Source organism: Solea senegalensis, linkage group LG7 (assembly GCF_019176455.1).
Source record: "Solea senegalensis isolate Sse05_10M linkage group LG7, IFAPA_SoseM_1, whole genome shotgun sequence".
Classification (NCBI taxonomy): Eukaryota; Metazoa; Chordata; class Actinopteri; order Pleuronectiformes; family Soleidae; genus Solea; species Solea senegalensis.
Window position 1 is genome coordinate 10,846,802 of NC_058027.1, and position 19,180 is coordinate 10,865,981.

At 38.8% G+C, this 19,180-nt stretch overlaps 1 protein-coding gene across 2 annotated transcripts in view; it reads right to left on the reverse strand.

The window, feature by feature from the left end:
- tspan4a (tetraspanin 4a) overlaps window positions 1-19,180 on the reverse strand; it is a 130,566-nt gene that overhangs the window by 102,782 nt on the left and 8,604 nt on the right. The window contains exon 2 of one of the 2 annotated variants that reach the window (XM_044030638.1): window positions 5,643-5,722. In XM_044030638.1, coding sequence (XP_043886573.1) covers window positions 5,643-5,705 — 63 coding nt within the window. In that variant the 5' untranslated portion in view covers window positions 5,706-5,722. Of the gene's footprint in view, window positions 1-5,642; window positions 7,275-19,180 lie in introns of those variants that run through there. The other variant, XM_044030637.1, reaches the window with a different exon arrangement.

Sequence of the window (19,180 nt, forward strand, 5' to 3'; positions counted from 1 at the left end):
AGGTAATGACGCAGATACACACACACAAACGCAGTGTTAATTGGAGCTTCCGGTCTATGTCGCCTTTAATAGCAATGATAAAGTAATAACTCTATCAGAGTTTACATTTGCCCTGTATAAACTCTGATTTTACAATACAGTTATGTCTGCCATTAAATTCTGAGTACTTTTGATTTTGATATTGGTAACCTTCAGCAAAAAAATGGTGAAATAACTGAAAGAACCACTGAAAATAAACCTGTTAGAAGAGTGCGAAACAAGAGGGAACCTAAGCTGGGTATTTATCCGCCTATGGAGGTAACTCCAAGACATGAGAGTGTCCAAAAATGTACATTCAGTTGGCATTATTTCTATGAAAAAATAAAGGATAAATAACTAACTAAAATAAACTATACTGCACTGCACAGTTTATTTCATTTTGCAAAAGCAACACAGGCTGCATAGTTGTTCCTTATAACCCCAACTTCCTCGCAGTTCAAAGAATTGTCGATTGTAGTTTGGTTGAGTTAACCACTGGCGTGAATGATTGTGTGTCATTATGTAATAGGCTGCCGACCGGTCCAGAGCATAATACCCTCCTCTCGTCCAATGAAAGCTAACCTGGTGACCCTAAAAGGATAAGCGGTTTATATTGGAAGGATGCATAATGCATCATGACAGCAACCCAGTTCACTCTTCTTAACACTAAATAAATAATTTATACCTGCTATCTGCTTTTATGTCTCCATTATAAACTGAATGAATTGAATAAAAGAAAAGGAAATAATATACATACATACAGTAATTGTTTGTGAGAGAAAAAACAGTGTACAATAGAATACAATAATAATATTCATTGTTCTGTGTAAAATGATTAACTTGTCTTTTGTATGTGTCCTGTGTCAAACACTATAGGCACTAATAACACCACATAGTAACCTCACTTGTCTATTGCATTTTCAAGTGGTAGATGTTTATTTACAATTCTTTGTAACAAGCTTTGTTTTTTATTATTTATTTATTTTAATTTTTTCATTTTGGACGTCTTTCTGACCTTTATTAATGTTGGCAGCGATACTGTTGTGATGATGGTTTACAGGTACAGTGCATGTGGTGAATTAGTAGAATGGGGGTGACAAATATCCAAGGCCCTTAATGGTTGTGTGTAATGACAGCAATTCCTGTGCTGCTGGAGAAGAAGTAGTTACTGAAACCACACTTCTTCTGTTGCTCTTTGCACTGACAGGTCTAACGAGTGGTGAGGCAAGAATGAGTATTGACATTTCTCATTCTACATCCATTAAAGGAATACTGTGTGAGTTGAAATGAGGCTCAGGTGCACCCACTTCTTTGATTGAGATTTATGAGGGCAGGGCAAAGCAAGGCAAATGTATTTGTCTAGTGGCAACCCAAAATGCTTTACAGCACAAGCATAAGCAATACAGACAACCCAGGTACACACAATAAAGAATATTACACAAACATATTTAATTACAGAAATAAATAACTAAAGGTGGTTGTAAAAAAAGAAAAGAAGAGGTTGGCATAAAGGTGTTCATTCTCGAATCATTGCAATATTAATGAGGTAGTAAAGGGATTTTTTTTTTCTTGGTGTAGTAAATTAATTTCTTGATGAGTGAATGCTGCCTTTCTTCCTTAGCATAAAATGATGTATTGTCATTTTGTCCTTGTTTAACTGGAGGAAAATTGTTTTAGATAATCTTAGCAAGAAATGTAATGGCCAATGGTTGTTTTGTGACACAACTATACTGTATGATTGAGTGTCATCTGCAAACATACAAAAGTTGCTATCATGGAATATGACTTTAACAATGCTACGGCTTTTTTCACTGTACACTGCATCGTTCACATTGAGTGTGCGTCTCCTGCTCACTTGCTGTGGAGCGTCCGTTCTGCTATGTTCTATAAAGAGTTTGCCTATGAAAATCATAAAACAGACTTTTTTATATACTCAAAATACTCCTCTGTACTCAGTTAAATAGCAGGGCTCTCCAGTAAGAAACTGTGCATCTGTTTGTGCTGCTTACATTTCATAATAGCGCTTAAATAAATACACTGTTGCAAATGAATGGAATCAGGAAAGTGAAACCCGAGAGCGCTTGTATTTACAAACAGGAAAAGGACATGTTGTGTTTGTGACATATGCGTCAGATAAAGATGCAGAAACTGCGAACAAATATCAATAAATGTTTTGTGGTGAGATGTGCGCAGCTCGTGTGCTGCAGATACCAGTAACACATGAATTAAGTGTGAAACCAGCCTATGAAACAACAACACAGTGCTCTAGTCTATCTATCAATATGTTGCGATCGACAGAGACAAAGGCAGGAGTGAGCTTTAATATGAGGACAGTGACTTATCCAGAGTTGATGCTGAATTTAATGTGATTCAAGACCTTGATAAGAGCAGTCTCAATACTTTGATGGCATCTAAATAAGGACTTTACATCTTTCTGTCAGAAAGATGGTGAATTGTGATGTGAATATTTAATGGCAGGTTTCAGATGAGCCATCATTAAGTGCAACTTAAGATTTGGTCTTTTAAATGGTGGTTTAATGGAGTTTCCATGGCTTAAGGGAACGCTTGTGAAAGTAATGGACTATTGACTATCAGCAAAGCATCTGTTGCCAGGTAACTAAAAATCTTCCTTACGAAATCTGAGGGAACCAGAAAAGATGATTAAGTATTTGAGATGAGGAACAATTTCACTGAGAGTTGTTGGACTGATGCCATCAGAATGAGGTATTTTTAGTACTTTGACTTGTAAAAGAACTATGCCTCTTCATTTCACAATACACAAATTCAATTATGTGCAATTACCATTTTCATAATGGATTAATTAGACAGTTCTTTACTAAAAAATAAATTTTGACATGTTGTAAAACAGCTGAAATCCAGCCTACTGTTTTGTATAACTTTCTAAAGTTTGTTTTTATGACTGGTCTGCAGCATGAGCACTTGAATTGCCCTCTGAAGGCAAATAAAGATTTTTGAACAGACTCAAATTATTCTCCATTTCTCGTAAAAGGGTTAGGTCTTCATTTGATGCTAGTTTAAGGGGGTGTAAATAACTCATGGAACCAATAAAATTTATATTTTCTCCTTATTGAAGAGTATTTTGAAATCATAAGAACTGTTATAATTTCTTGATGTGGGATCAATGAAAAAACATAACAATTGCTTGCAGTCTCATGCTGCGCTCTCGCATTTTGACCGCGGTCTCTGCGTCCAATTCCATCCGCACTGTACTTAACCACTCCACTTTCTTATTTTGGTAAATCAGCAATTCTCTGACTGACCAATTTGTGCAGAAATCAGGAGTCTGGTGCTGCCTGGCTGTTTTAATGCATGTGCAATATATAATCACATCAACTCTGACTGAAAAATATTGCTTTACTGCATTTTCAGTTCAAGATGTGTGTACAAAATGTTCTGTCAATTTCAAACAGGACTGACCGTTTAACATGGGATCCATGGGAAGTTTTTGGACTGACTTCCCTCCTCAGAAAGTATGTGTGATCTCAATATCGAGAAAGTGGAATCGGGATTAGGACAGCGACTCACTGCTGCAAGCCCAGAAACCTGTGGTTTATTTATTTGTTGTTGGGGTTTTTTTCTGCCTCAATATGGTGTCTTAACTGGTCTCACATCTTGTATGTAGTGACATAGGAAGTCAACTTCTTAAAGGTCCACTATTTAACATTCAAGAGGCTTTGTTGGACGACATTGAATTTACTGCCCTTAAGCATGTTTGTGTGGGTAGTTAATCGCTATAAAATAAAAACTGTTTGGTTTATGTGGCCTAGGAAGAAAACTTTTATATATAAGGAAGAACTTTGCTTTATGGAGGCTGCCATTTCTTCAAACCATGCTTATACACCAACTATAAGCTCTGCCCACATTAAACCCAATGCAAACACCAACAGGAAGAATAAGGAGAAAAGTCAAAGACAGTGATAGAGTGAAGATGTCAGGGTTCTGTCTTAATCATGTGTGGGTTGTTGTTTTTTTAGTGTCTGTTTTATTTTGGTACTTGGCCCTGGTGCTGATTTCCACTTCCTGTACCTGGCCTTTGTTTTATTTTCTCACCATTTACCTGACCATGCCCACTTCCTGTCCCTGTTGTTTTCACCTGGTCAACCTGTGTATATATAGCCCAGCATTCAGCACATGTCTTCCCCATATTGTCTTTGTTTCCCTAGTGTGCATAGCTCTTTCTCTCGTGTTCTTAATCTTCGTGTTCTACTTTTTTGTTCTTGCCCTTGTCTGGCTTGTTTACCTGGTTTTTGACTGTCTTACTGTTTATGACCTTGTCTACCCTCGGGATTTAAGCATTTGAATTTTTAACTGGACTAAAGCCTTTGTCTTGCCTGCTTCTGAGTCATCTGTCTCCTAATGTACATTACAGAGGAGAGTCGTGAAAGAGTTTTTCTGGTATGCAAAGCCCACCATAGTTTCCTGATGCACTTGGGAAAGTGATTGGAGGAGCCCTCCCTATGTTGCAGTCTGCTGCCTCGTCATTAAATGTCACTAATTTTCCACATGACACCTTTAAAATGAAATGGAAAAAAGCTGGACCAGAATGAAGCAATTGTCATGTAACAGTTTGTACATCGCCGGTGAAATGGTGTCAACATTGGTGTCTGCCAGCAGCTACCACTTAAACTCAAATGCATTATTTTCAATGACAAGCTTTATACTTGAAGAGCTCCTCTGTTCTTACCTGGAGGTTGATAACATGATTGGCTTCGCAGAAGAAGAGAGTTACATCCTGTTGTGGTCAAGTGGCCAATATGTATCCCAGGGGCGACACGCACACAAGCACGCACGCACGCACACACCAATGTAAGTCACTAATAAAAACTGCTTTGCCCCCTCCAGTCAGCAGTTTATAGCTGACAAAATGTGGAGGTGAAGAGGTCACTCATTCCTTGAGGGAGATTGCATCTTGGTAACAAGATCGCATTTCAGCATAGAAGGACCTGTCTCAGGCGTGTAAGAACGGATGTATGAAAAATGAAAATAATACTGGAAAGGTAACAGCAGAAGCCAGCATCACTTCTTTGGCACTAGATCGAGATCCTTAAATGAGAAGCACTGGGGAGCCCGATAGGCTTTGCAGTGCAAAGGAAAATCTGTTGTGGGGCTATTAGAGTGGGACTGACAGAAACAGGCCGACAGACAAAAACCAGAGGTCTAGCACCCGCCAGCAAACCTATGTGATTAGCCAGATAGAGCAGATTGACAGCAAATGCCTTGGTGGCTGCTGCAAAACAGTGCTGTGCTGGTTACATTGTGATTAACTAGTAAACTCACAATGCCAGCTCTAAATATGCCAAAGCTTAACACAGCAAACAATGCGATGTACACCCACACTTGGAGTACTGTATAGGGAATAGAGAAAGCTTGAATCACCCACACAGTGAGCTTTGTACACATGATCTAAATGCATGATTGGTGTCTTTCTCACACACCCCCTCCTTACTCCTCTCACATCATCACTCTGGTTACATGCACAAACATCCGAGTTCCCTCCAAACAAGAAAAGAAAATAACAGCGAGAGAAAAAAATGTAAAAGTCAAGAGAGCAAAACATCTATTCACACACACTGAGAGATGAAACTAATGTTTGATGCACTCACCCAGAATAGAAGATTGAAGAAGACCATTCCATATCGCAGGGCCATCATGCAACCCTCAGCCATCCTGCAACGCCGCAGTTCTAGGAGGAATATGAAGGAGAGGTCCAGGTAAAACACCACATACTTCTTCCCCTGGGCATAGCGCCCCTTGGATGATTGCGGCCCCTTTGTTGTGTGGAAACCAAACGCAAACGGCGGCCGCTTATATTCAAACTCTCCACTGAAGCGATGAAACCCAGACGTGAATGGTGGCGAGTCAGGTTTACTGTCCAAGGACGGACTACGCCGGTACGGAGTCTCATCTGTGCTCGAGCGTCTCATTATGGAAGTTGGAAGAGCTTTAATAGTCACTCTGAGTATTTCTGGTCGGGGCAAAGTCCACAGTGAAGGACAGAAATTACTCCACCGAGGACTGAGAGATGAGTTCAGTGATGTTCCTGCTTTTTCCAAGTTTCCAAGCTCAAAAATAATTATGACCCTTGTCAAATCCCAGAACTGCTGATTTAATAAAATCTCAAGCGTGATCACATTTGCTCTGAGTTAATCAGTCAAAGATAATGTCACCATCCCCTTCACTTGAGTTCCTGTCTTTAATCCTATAGTGTCACTATATTCAGCAGGAGACCTTGCATAATCATGCTGCAACACCTGTATAATGCTGTGTATTTAGGACATAATCCCAACACACACATACACATCTGCACATAACTGTTTCCCCCTCTGTAATCCCTCAAACACAGGTGCCATGCTCTTTAAAGATAAGCTGGTTGGCAGTTTCATCTTGTTACAGTTCAACAAGGTAACCGACTGGAGGGCTTCAACTCGACTGCTCCAGCTGCTTTGGGTCAGCAAAATGATCCAGAAACATCCTACCTGGTCTTGTGATAAAATCCTGAGTAGGAGCTCTGCACTGGGAGGTAACAGCACCCTGCTCTGGCCAATCAACTTCTTTTACTCAGTAACAGATCAAACAACACACACGCTGAACATGTGTGTTCAGTGTGTAGCTGTGGCTGTTGATGTGCTTTGTTGACATGCAAAAAAAAATAAGAAAAAAAGCTCAATAACAAAAAAGAATGTGATGGAAGGATGGTGTTAGGAACTGGACAGGAAGAGTGAAAAGAAAGAAGAAAGGATGAATAATGTGTGTGAGTGGACCTTCCTTTAGCTTCTGGAATTAGTCTCCCTAATTGCAAAATATCCTGCCTCTGCTCTAACTTGTCCTGTTTGTGTCTAAAAAGTGACAAGAGATTACTCTCTCCACATCCCACAAATCCCCCTCTTCAACCCGCTCTTATTTTCTTCCTGCACCTGACTCTGAGCCACTCTTTGCGCTTCCCCTCTGTGCTGTCGGCGGTTAATTCATTTCCAGACTCTCATCAGTGAGGCAAAGTGTGCAGGGTCCCCTCTTCTCGTCTCTCCCTCCTCCGCTACACCATTTATCTCCTCTTCTCTAGGTAGGCAAGGAAATCAATGTGTCCACCGGGGTCATGGCCAAGAAGCACAGGAAGAAGAAGAAGAAGTGAGAAAGAGAGACAAGCAGAGAGAGGAGAAGCTAAAGAGAGACTGCAGTGTTTGAGCGCTCGTCCAGCCTTGCTGCCTGAAGCTCCCTCCCTCTTTCTCTTCACATGATCCTGTTCTCTTTTCCTCTCTGTTTCTCCCCTCCCCTTTTCTTTCCTCTCTTCTCTCATGAGCTCTGACGCTTTCCCCTTCACACACACATTCTCAAACACCCCATCCCTCCTCGGTAACTGTCCCCTAAACCTGGTAGTGCAAAAGGCAGGAGCAGTCATTCATATTCAAGCCACACCCTACAAGTGAGCACAACCAATCAGTATCTTTCAGTCCAATCCTCCCTCATGCACACGCCAATCATACCCTTACATCTACCAGATAACACATGCACAAACACACGCACACATACACACAGTATACTGTATGTGCAAACACCGACACACAGAGAACGTGGTGTGTTGTTAACATATCAGTGCTGAGAAGGCTGCTGTACTCGCGCTACAGTGTCCTCCTCCTCTATTCTCTGCCTCTTGCCTGGATCTCATTGCACATGCAGAGGTTGTTCTTGCACAAAACCCAGACTGCTCTCTGCACGCTTGACTTCAGTTATGTTCTTCTCTTCCTCTATCCCTCTGGTACTGGACTACAGTGTATGTGTAGCTGCATTTGGCACAGATGTCCACATTTCAAACTACTCACCTAAAGTGTGTTTTCCATATAAACAGTAGGAAGTGTGCAGTGCTGCTGATATTAACACAATATAACTGCATTCTCTCCACAACCTGCTCGCCATCTGGGTCAGTGGCTATATGAGTAAAGGAGGTTTCAAAGCTGCAGTACGGTATGGACTCGACTATATCAAGTACTTAATGGATTTCTGTTTCGTCTCCTGCATGTATGCAACGGCCTTGGAGCAAAAATGTGACTCGGTACCACTATTGACTGGATCACCCTGTTACCTGAAACCTCATCCAACACAAGGTTATACTGTAATGAATAAAATCCGTGTCCCAATTGCATTATCTGGGTGTGCTAGTCCAACTCTGGGAAATGTAAGTACTAACATGTTTACATGCATTTTTTTGATTGACACAATAATGTTGTTTTTTTTCTAATCTCATGTTAATGTACTGAGTGATTTACAATTTTTGTTTGAATCGTGAATTGTGTTGGTGATGATGGAGGAGGTTGAATTTAGGACTGATATTGCAGCCAGCCACTAGGGGGCGATTGAGATGTGCTGTCATGTCATCAAAGATACAGTTGAATCAAGTTTTCTGAAGACAATGTTACACCCTGTGTATGCTCATTCACACATGCTCCATACACAGTAGGGACCGTAAACTACATGTCATATGTACACATGGTTCAAACTTGCAGCAGGAAAGCCCAACACCCAGTCATTCAATCATGTTATCTAATAAAACATCCACTGCAACACAAGCACAACTCTACCGCCAAATGCAAACATTTGTTCTCAAGCACAAACACACAGGTTTGTGCAGGTATTCTTCTTAGGGCACTACATTGACTTCCATTCATTTGGACACTCACTAAACACTAAACAAAGTGTTTGTTAATGCCTATCCCTAACCTCAACCTCACCACAATCAAACCTTAGCCCTTAACTTAGCCCTTAGCACTTAACCAGTTCCTCAAACACGAGGTTCTGCATCATTAAGACCTTGTTTAAGTACTGAGCAGCAGCTTTGATGTCCTCAGCATGTATAAATACTGTGCACAGCTGGAAAAAAGAGGGTTTTTTTTGCAGCAAAGAAACATGATACACACCATGATGACATTAATCTGAGGGTTTAAAGTACTTTATGAATTGGTGTGATGTGAAATAAGGATGCAAATGGACTGATGTGTCAGACACACTGCACTCTGTTCTCCATGCAGGCAAAAGGGGGTAGGAGACAAGCTTGGGTTCCATTGTCTAAAGCTGGAATATGAGTCTCCTATGAATATCTACACTAAGTGACAAAACTGACTACAAGGAAAACTGTAGTGCGCACAGAGCATCGATATTAGCATATGTGAGAACGGCGAGACTGACAAATTATTTAGAGCTGTTAAGCTTATGCAACATCACAAAAAATGTTCCACTTCACACTTGTAATTTGATGCTATTTTGGGATGTTTCAAATCTGTATATATGTCTCTTTCAAGGCAACTTGTTTTCTTTAAATAGTGTGTTCAGGGTTTATAAAGCAGGGTTACAGCAGCACTGTGAGTCTGGGCATCCATTCCCGGATACGAACCTGTAATACAGAGGGTAAGAGCAGCTTTTGTTCTTCATATTACAATACTGTGCAACATTCTTTGGGCCACCAAACTGCATTTGTTGTTTTAGCAAAGCAATAATGACCATGCAGCATAATTCTCTATCACCTTTGCGTTACTGTCACAATAGAGAATACATCAAGAAAATATGGGAAGGTTTGTTTTTGAAGAAAAGTGTCAAGTATTCAGTGTGACCTAGCCTTCTACTTGAACAATAGCATGAAAAAACGGTGCTTGACCTATTTCATGTCAACAAATATCTGCTGTGAAAAAGGTCTATTGCACCAGGCTTAAGCATGTTTTAGATAAAGACATGCTTAAGCTTAAACTCAGTGATAGTTTGCTAATATATAAGACCAAATTTAAATTGAATCATTTTATATTATATAAATATTGTGAAATAATAAATTTAACCAGAACCTTCACAGAAAATGATGCAATTTTCCAAAAGTAACAAATCATATTTCTCATGGTAATTACATTAATTTAAAATGTTTTGGTTAAAACATATAATATGATATCAAGATATGACAATATTTTTTTCCTAGTATCCTCCAAAAGTCATTTATATAGTGCAGATATTCAGTATTCAGTAATCTAACATTGTTTCCTCATCATTAGAAAAAAATGCGTTCTCTCATCCAAGGTGGAATTAAAGCTTGTTCATCATTTGGCGTGTTATAAATGCACTTCAAGCAGGTTCTAATAGCCCTTGAAGAACTGCTTCACTGTTGGACTAAACAAAATCTCCTGTCAATTCCTGACCATGAATAATGTGCAGACTAAAATATCACATGGTGACCAGGATTTGCTATGCTCAGGTGCTGTCAGGACATCAACTTCCACAACTACAGCAGCTGTGTGGGAGGTCAATGAGATGACTAAAAGTGCATTTTTACAACAGCATGACATCAAAAATCATTTCTGAAACTGAGCCATAATGATTAATAACAACAGCTCTAGAGGGAAATAAACATGTGATACCCAACTGAGTCGACTCAAGATTTGCTTTGCTGACAAAGAGGAGATTTAGGTACAATAAAACCCAAAGCGATGCATCAAGACACCGACTACCTTATTGGTGAAAGGGGTATATACTGGATGAACAATGAATAATGCATAAGCAATGGTAGTACTTCAATAAAACATGCTGTAACAGCACATCATCTCAATTGTTAGTCTCTTTGTAAATGCAAAACACAATGGGATGATATATCTTTTTGTCTTTATTATTTTCAGTATGTAGCAAATAACAGCATTTTTTTTGATGCACAGTGACAACAGAACACTAAAGGAAACTGTCTATAGATGCACTAAAAGTATGACCTTAGCTGTGTGTCAATCTACCAAAGTATACATCTGGTTTCTCTAGCATGGCTGTATTACAACCTCGACCATGTAACCTGTATTTAAATAAAATGTGAAGATGTTCATTTTGAATCCAACTGATTTCTTACCCGCACACTCTCACCCCTGTTTAGACCAGATTGTGCTGTAAATCACAAGGTAACACAGCGAGGAGGACAGCCAAACAATGGCAAATTAAAAAAATGAATGTTTTTTTTTTAATAAAAGCACACATTAGCCATCATGCATGAATAATCCACAAAGCCAGAGAATTAAATGCAAATGATTCATAACATGGTCATCACAGCTGGATGTGTCTTAACGCCTTCACATGGTGGGTAGGAATTAATTACTGCTATTAAGTTAAATATTTAAGTCATATAAGAATTTAATAAGGGGATTTTACACTAGTCAAAAAACAAAGCAATTAAATATGAAAAGCATGTGATCCACCTATTGTTATATGCGCGTTTAAAATGCAATTAAGTCATACAAAGCTCTTTCACGCTTTCACTGAATATAGTGCCAGGGACACAAGGTAAAACAGATTTTAGCCATTTAACAAAAGGATCGCATAATATATGCCTGTTTCAGGTTTTTTTCCAGCTGGAAACTGCCCCTGGAGAAAATCTGCATTTTTAGCTAAACCAGCTGGTTTACTGTTTCCTCGTTAGTCACAAACTTTACAGATGATGAGAAAAGTGTAGAACATATACTTAAGATGTTACATAAGCAGGGGAATGTTTGATTCAGTGGCTAAAACATTGAGTTACATATCTAGTAATACAATTTTTTACTAAACAAAAGGAAAAGAAACTGCATGTCAATTTTGAAGCCTCTTAAGTCTCACAGCTCAGAGGTTCCCCTTTGTTTTTATCTCTTTATCACTCTCCTATTTCACCTGCATTGATGAGATTCTATTTCTCTTACAAGATTGAAATATTTTTCTTATTTCAACTATTTCACCGTCTGCCAATTCCATCACTGGGGAGAGATACCAGGCAAAAGCTATCCTCCTAATTGTTTTGGTCATGGACTGGGTAATGCATTTCCTTTGTGCCATAAATCGAGTCTACATTTTTCCGCAAAACTGAGGCCTGGGGGCCTAGAGAATAAAATAGTGAAACTAAAGCTCACATGGACCAATACGGGTGCAGATGGTGTCATTTTTCTGTCAACATTATACTGTGCAATTGGTTTTAACATCAAAGTGACAAGTTAAAGCCAAAAAAATTGTGTATATTTAGTAGCTTGCACGGTTGCCTTGCTGCAAAAAAAACCTTTCTGCATGGAGTTTGCATGTTCTCCCTGTGTGCATGAGGGTTTTCTCCGGGTTCTGCTGTTTCCTCCCACAGTCCGAAAACCTGCACAGGTTAATTGGACACTCTAAATTGAATGTGTGGTGTGAATGTGTGAGTGAATAGTGGCTCCAGCGTGTACCCCCACCTTTTGCCCTGTGTCAGCTGGGATTGGCTCCAGCGACCCTCATGTGGAGGATAGAGTGGATGAATTAATTATGCCTATATTATATCTATTATATATTATATCTTATTTAAGGTCTCTTAAGTTGTGAATGCTGTAGAAACACTAGCTCAAGCCCAGTTTGTGGTGAAAATGTGAAGAACAAAAATATGAGAAAAATTCATAACTTTTAGTTGCCTCATCTAGAGCTGTCTGTTGTGCTTTTCTGGGGTAAAACAGAAGATATGAACAGTCAGACCTCAGGAAGCAGACATACAAGGTACCTGAGACTGTGGCTTTCAAAATAACCTAATCAGCTAAATGTGTGTGATTAGTGCTAATTAGAAGCATTTTGAGTGTTAAAATATGACTTGACTATCAGCACGTTGATTTACAAATGAGGCCAAGTGTGTCACTGCAGATTTATAATACTTCAAGGGGTGCAGTGTGGAAAGCAGTGACCTTTTTAATGTATGTTTGAGATTAACAGACATATTCAGAATTTTAATTTATCACAAATAAATAATGTTATGAGGCCATTTTCTTTTATCTTTCATATTTCTAATAAAATACCCCAACAATCATGTGTACGAGAATCTGTATGTATACAACATTGTATGTTTTGTTTCCTAATTTTCTCTATTTAAAATGAATAATGCAGCCAAAAAATTGATGTGATTCAACCTGCAAAATACAAGGTGACTCCGTCCTTATAACAGATGTGCTGAGTCATTGTCGTGTGTGGGACAGTCGCAGTAATGCAGTAAATAAATACATTACCTTACAAGTTGTGAAAATTCAGTTCAACACATTTTATGGCAAACAACATCTAGGTTAATGGTTAATGGTTAATAGACTCATATGTCACAGAGTGCTTATAAATAATGGTAGCAGGCTAGTGATTAGCATAACGAAGCTGTGAACAAGATAGAGCTGTGGAAGAGTGGAATCCATTATTCACACCTTGTGGCTTTCTCATTAGTCCAGTTCAAGGGATATAATTACTCATGGCCAATGATCAATTATGACAAAGGCAAACAATCAGTATCTCTGACATAATGATGGTTTCATTTTTTTCCACTTTACTTATTGACAAGGAAATGACATCCGGATGCAGCATTAGTCAGTCTGTGAAAAACACTTCCAACCTGTCTGAGGAAATCCTTCAAATCTGCCACGAATTTTTCAGCTATAAATACCTTCATCTATTCATCTTCATCAATATCTCCCATCCATTCATCAAACATTTCTGCCATATGGGGTGTCAGCTGCTTCATGACCAATTCTGATCTCTGTCCTAGCACAAAACCCCTGGCACCTGCAAACATGATGTATGCAGGTGTGACATAGCTATGATTTGCATTCTGCTGCTAATCCGTCCTAGCGAGAAGGTTATTACCCTGCTTGCCAGTCAAATGTGGCCCAAGAACAGACAAATAGGCTGTCTGTGTGGACATGTATTTATGGACATGAAGGGAAGAAAAATCCCTCAGGGAGGAAAGAACCAGTGGGGGGTGGGGGGTGAGACTCGGCTGTAAATGTATCCATCCATTTTACTGACACAAGCACACATCTCACACATGCAGAAACACACTGTGGGGCATGTGCACGTCACCCCCACTGTGATAACATCAAGGCAGGTACTTGATAGGCTTATAAAATACATTACTCCCACTCAACGAGTCCCCCCCCATGCCAATGATTTGGATTACAGGTTTAACACAAAAACTATTTTATAGAGGGGAAAGCCTAGTGATACTTGTTCACAGCTAAGTCATTGCTTAAATAGTGAAAATCATATTTTGTTACTACTGTACACGCACCCCCCCGCCCCCCCAAACAGAAACAGAGACATATTATTGTCATATGACATATAAGATAAATCATTAACTCTGATTGGTGAATATCAATTCCACTGTATTGTTTTGCTGTTAAGACTGAAACGCATGTAGTGTCTGAAATACAACTTTGGCTCCCAAATGGCCCCATTGTTCCGTTGGCCTTATTCATTACACAGATTATATTCACCACGTGAAACTGAATCCTGCTGTCTTCTGAAATGAGTCCATAATAGATTCCTCAGTGCCACGATGCATATGGGTGAATATCCAAATATATGGTATTCACATGATATTTAACGAATCAGTATCTTTGAAATTGCAATTGCTACGCATTTATTTTGTCAATGGATGTGTCAACTGTTTGGACAAATGAGATGCAGTGAATTCATTTGTACAACGATTGAACATGATCTAATCTAGATGAATCTGTACAAGTGTAATAATCTGTGTTTACTTCACTCAGTGCTACCTTGCTTAAATTAACTTCACAATCTATTAATAGACAAGAATTCAGATTAATCACATCAAAACACATGCACACACAAAAACAAGGCTGAAATCCCACTGTGAGTAATCTAATCAGAGGAGTGTTCAGACAGGTGGCCACGTGTAGGCAGACCTGTTTGATCCAGGAGAGCAAGAGCACCAGGGAGATAACAGCACTAATGTCCCCGGAGATGTGCCACATCAGCTGAGTGTGTTACTGTGTATGAGGCAGTCGTTGCGTCTGGTGAGCTCCATCTTTCTTATGGTACCTTGTTCAATCCCAAAGCTCATGAAAACTTTAAACAGCAGTATGCAATACAAGGCCTGACATGGCCTATTCAAACTAACTGGACAGCAGATGTTTGATCTAATGTTAACATCGTTAAAAGCGTTTTTTGGTGTGTATGCAAGCTTTGTGCAATGTCTAGTACAAAACTTAAAAAAAGAGGCAGAACTAGTAGTTCATTGTGAATCCCTTAGTTTTGATATAAATGTCCAAAAAGGCCTAAAAAGATAAACTGCACTTTTTTTAATTGCTGTCCAAAACTGGGTAACTGGGATTTGTTGGGGTTGACAATATACAACTGGGCTATTTGTGTCATATTTATTTAATGATTAGCATTACAATCATTTGCTTTTAATTCTTGCACTTGATTTTATGTATCATTTTTTTTAATTTGGGGTAATATCTTAATGTAAAACTCTTTGTGATTATATATGAGAAAATGTGCTATATAAACAAATGTTACTGCTTACTAACACATACTTAGAAAGAGTAGCGGAGTAATAAATTACATGGGTGGTTGAATTGGTCAAATACAGGATTTTCTCCAAGGACTGTGAGGTTTTGTCCTATATTGTCATTATTTGGAGTTTTAGTTTAGTCTCTCTCTGTGTCACCAAACTATCCATCTGGCAGAAAAGCTGCCAGAAAGCTGTGTATCTGCAGCCTCAGCCCAAATCAAGTTGTCAAGGTTGTAAGGCACTAAATAAATACAGGCCATTTACCAAAATCCACATAAAATCAAAATTGTGCACTGGGGTAGAGGTTGACCTGATCTGTCCTGATCCAGCAGCTAACAGTCAATGGTGCATGGTAAATAAAAATCTGCAGTCAAAGAAAAAAGCAGGATCACTTTTCTTTCTAGATGTTTGATACCAGGTACCAAGCAGTTTATTCATCGCTGTGCTGTCCTGTGGAGATGTTTCCTGATGAATAGTAATAAAAAGCATCACATCATCTACTTTCTACATATGTTTAAACATTTACTCATGCTGGTTTGCTTTTATTATTATTGCTAAGAGACTGTTGTATGAGCAGTTGCCATTAGACTTAATTTGATTTAATCTATTCTCCCCTGACCGGCAAAAGTCAACAATCAACGAGGCATCTTCTCTGATGATTATGCGCGATCCATTCTGATGTTCTGTTTAAACTTCAGCAGGCTGTCTATTGTCTACATGCCTAAATACATTGAGTCACTGCCATATGATTGGCTGATTAAATATTCACATTAATAAGCAGTTGAACAGGTGTACCGTATCTGGATCACCAACAAAATCAAATCACTTCTTCCATGGGTTATCACCTACATTCCCACAAAATGTCATCAAAAGTCTCACAAACAAGCCAGCAAAAAGACAAACAGGAAAACAAGAAATAAACATAATCTGCTTGTGGAGGGAATCAAAGGCAGATACAGGTTTGAAGACTTGTGGTTGCCCAACATTTATTTTAGATATTTTTGTTGTTTATGTCTGAAGACATGAGATTTCTCCGTTCTCAGTTCTCAGTCAATGTGGATAATGTGATCATGATTCTTATTGTGACTAAAGTAAACTATAATTAAAAAAAAAATCCCATTAAAAATAAACAAAACCCACATAGTGTTTTTCTCAATACTACTCTACCAGTGCAATTTGTGGCCTCAAGTCTTTTTGTTTCTATTGACATGTCCTTACAAACCTTTCAGAACAGGTCAGAAATGTGTTTTTTAATATTAAAAAATAATTAGGAAAAGGAATGAAATGCATATTTGCTCTGTGGCAGTTTTCAGCAACAGTAATTGGTGAACTGAGCTCAAAAAGCTGGACAATGTATAGTCCCATCAAAAACATTTAAGAACGACAAGGCCAGTTTCTTTGTACATTGTATGTTGTTCAAACCTTGATTAAGTAATTAGACTCTTGGTTTTAACCCTGGGTTTTTCCCATGAAGATTGCATTTGTTGTTAACTGATAAATGAATAAGACCAGAGAAATGTCTATAGGAGGAAAGCAAGCCATTCTGGAGATGAGAAAGGGATCGACCAGAGTCATTGCGCAAACATTGCCGAAGCCGCTAAAGCAAATTGAAGTGTCCTTAACAAGACTGGGAAAACAGACAGAAGCAAATTGACTACTACTGTTGTACTGAACCGACAGATCAACCAAGGATAACAACAGCTCTGTGAGCTGTGATGAATCAGCTGAGCAGACTGAGGACACTGAAGAAAGATGAGCAACAAACGTTTTAGAACAACTTCTTTGAACTGATGGAGCATAAGATACACCTCTAAGAGGTACAATGCAAAAGACAATGCACAAGCATTGTTCACACATGCACAGAGGTTGATACTCATATCTATCCATCCATCTATCTAAGTTTAGGATTAACATCACATAAGAAGAGCCCAAAACACAAACACACGATGTCATGGCTGCTCCAGGGATGCAGCAAAGGTTATACAACCAAATGCTAATCACTGTTAATTTACTGTTTTGTACTTATGTACTGTTGCAGTCTTATACAAAAGGTGCAATGCCTTAGTTGTTTAACACCCTGAGAAGTAAGTAATGTGCCGGCAAGATTTCATTTGAAACACTTCCCTCCATATTCATCTTTTGACCAACTATTTTCAGTGCACAACCTACTAAAACATGCCAGTGCACTTTCAGCTCCAATCATGTTTGAGTGGGACTCAAATGAGACAGATTCAAAATAAGATGCAATTTATTAGAGAGTGTTTGTGGGCCTGAAGGACACAATGAAGGTTTGAGGTTTTAGTTTTGGCTTTTTGGCTTTGGACATTTACATTTACATTTACATTTAAGCATTTAGCAGATTTTGAACAGACATGATGTGTTCTTGTAACCCAATGTCATCTTTACCATTAATAGTAAAATAGATAAGTTAAATTATTAAAGAGTTTCATAGCCCAGATGCACAGTGGGATACATGTTTTGCTTTAAATTGCAATGGATGTTTCATCTAAAACAAATGTATTTCCCAAGATGATACCAGGAAAGCAATGCTTTAAAAACTGAATATAACTTAATAATTTACATTGTTTTATATATATTTCCTACTTAGATTTTCATTCTGCTCTTGTCTACACCACACATGAAAATCATGCAGCTCTGTCATTTCTCCACAGACTCACTAGACAGCTCACTTAGCCCCCTGTGGCAGAATTCAAAACTGCAACCTTGCACTCCAGTGACATTAGCATCACCATTATCATCAGGGGGCAAAAAGGCTCTGCTGTGTCAACTCTACCCACGGGAATTTAAGCAATTCATAACATTACAAAACACCAAACTGTCCTTTGTTAAAAAAGACTCCCCGCTATGACAAAAAAAAGGCCCTTGGTGAACAGGGCATTAACACATTGATGCATTTTCATTTACAGCTCACAAAAAGATGTGTTACACTGTGGAATATCAGACATAATGTGCTTTTCTTCCGAAGCACTAATGAATAAAAAATGAAAAGTACAAACATAACAACCTGGTAAGACAATAATGTGCCAACAATTCAAGGTTAGGTCAGGAATAATGTGGCCTAGACTGCTATAAAGCAAACATAGTGTAGCTGCTTTTCGTGAATAATTCATGAAGGAATTACCAAGTTATTAATGCAAGGACTGTGATTTTCTACTGCAGTTTGCAAAACGCACAGTTTGTTTTAAGCTCTCCATTTCTTGGTCGCATTTTAGGTTTAAAAAGTTTTAGAATTTATAACAAAACCATCAGAAATCACAGAGTCCCTGAGAGCTAACAGGCTTCTGTCAACAACACTCTTCAACTTGTTTTGTAACATTATCCTCCACTAAAGGAAGCAAACATAAGTGTCAGCCGTCGTATGCCTTGTGACTTCTGGCAGCTTTTGTTTCCCTGGAAACTAATCCACAAACTGTGGCAGTAAATAAGTACCTTGTGAACTCCCCAGTGACAAACTGTGACTGTTAATTATATTATAGAGCTAGATGGGAAGACAAGGACAAAAGGAGAACTTTTGACCTCCATCCCTTTATTTATCCATGTCTTAAAGTACTTCAAAAATGCATTTGACTACCACTGTCTCACGCCAGCATCAAACATGGGCTTATGTTTTAGTTACAGCCCTTTGGCGTTGTTTTGCCACTCTTTGTGGTCATGTTGCTTTCCTTTCAGGTAAAAACAGTCACTGCAGTGGCCACCAAATAGCCGGAACGCTGAAGTAGTAACTCATCCATGTTTATGATGAACAGTGCATGTGTATATGTGCATGCAAGTAATTTGTAATGTGTGTGATTTGTTGACTCAGCCCAATCTCAAAAGATGTTTTCTACACATACTGCA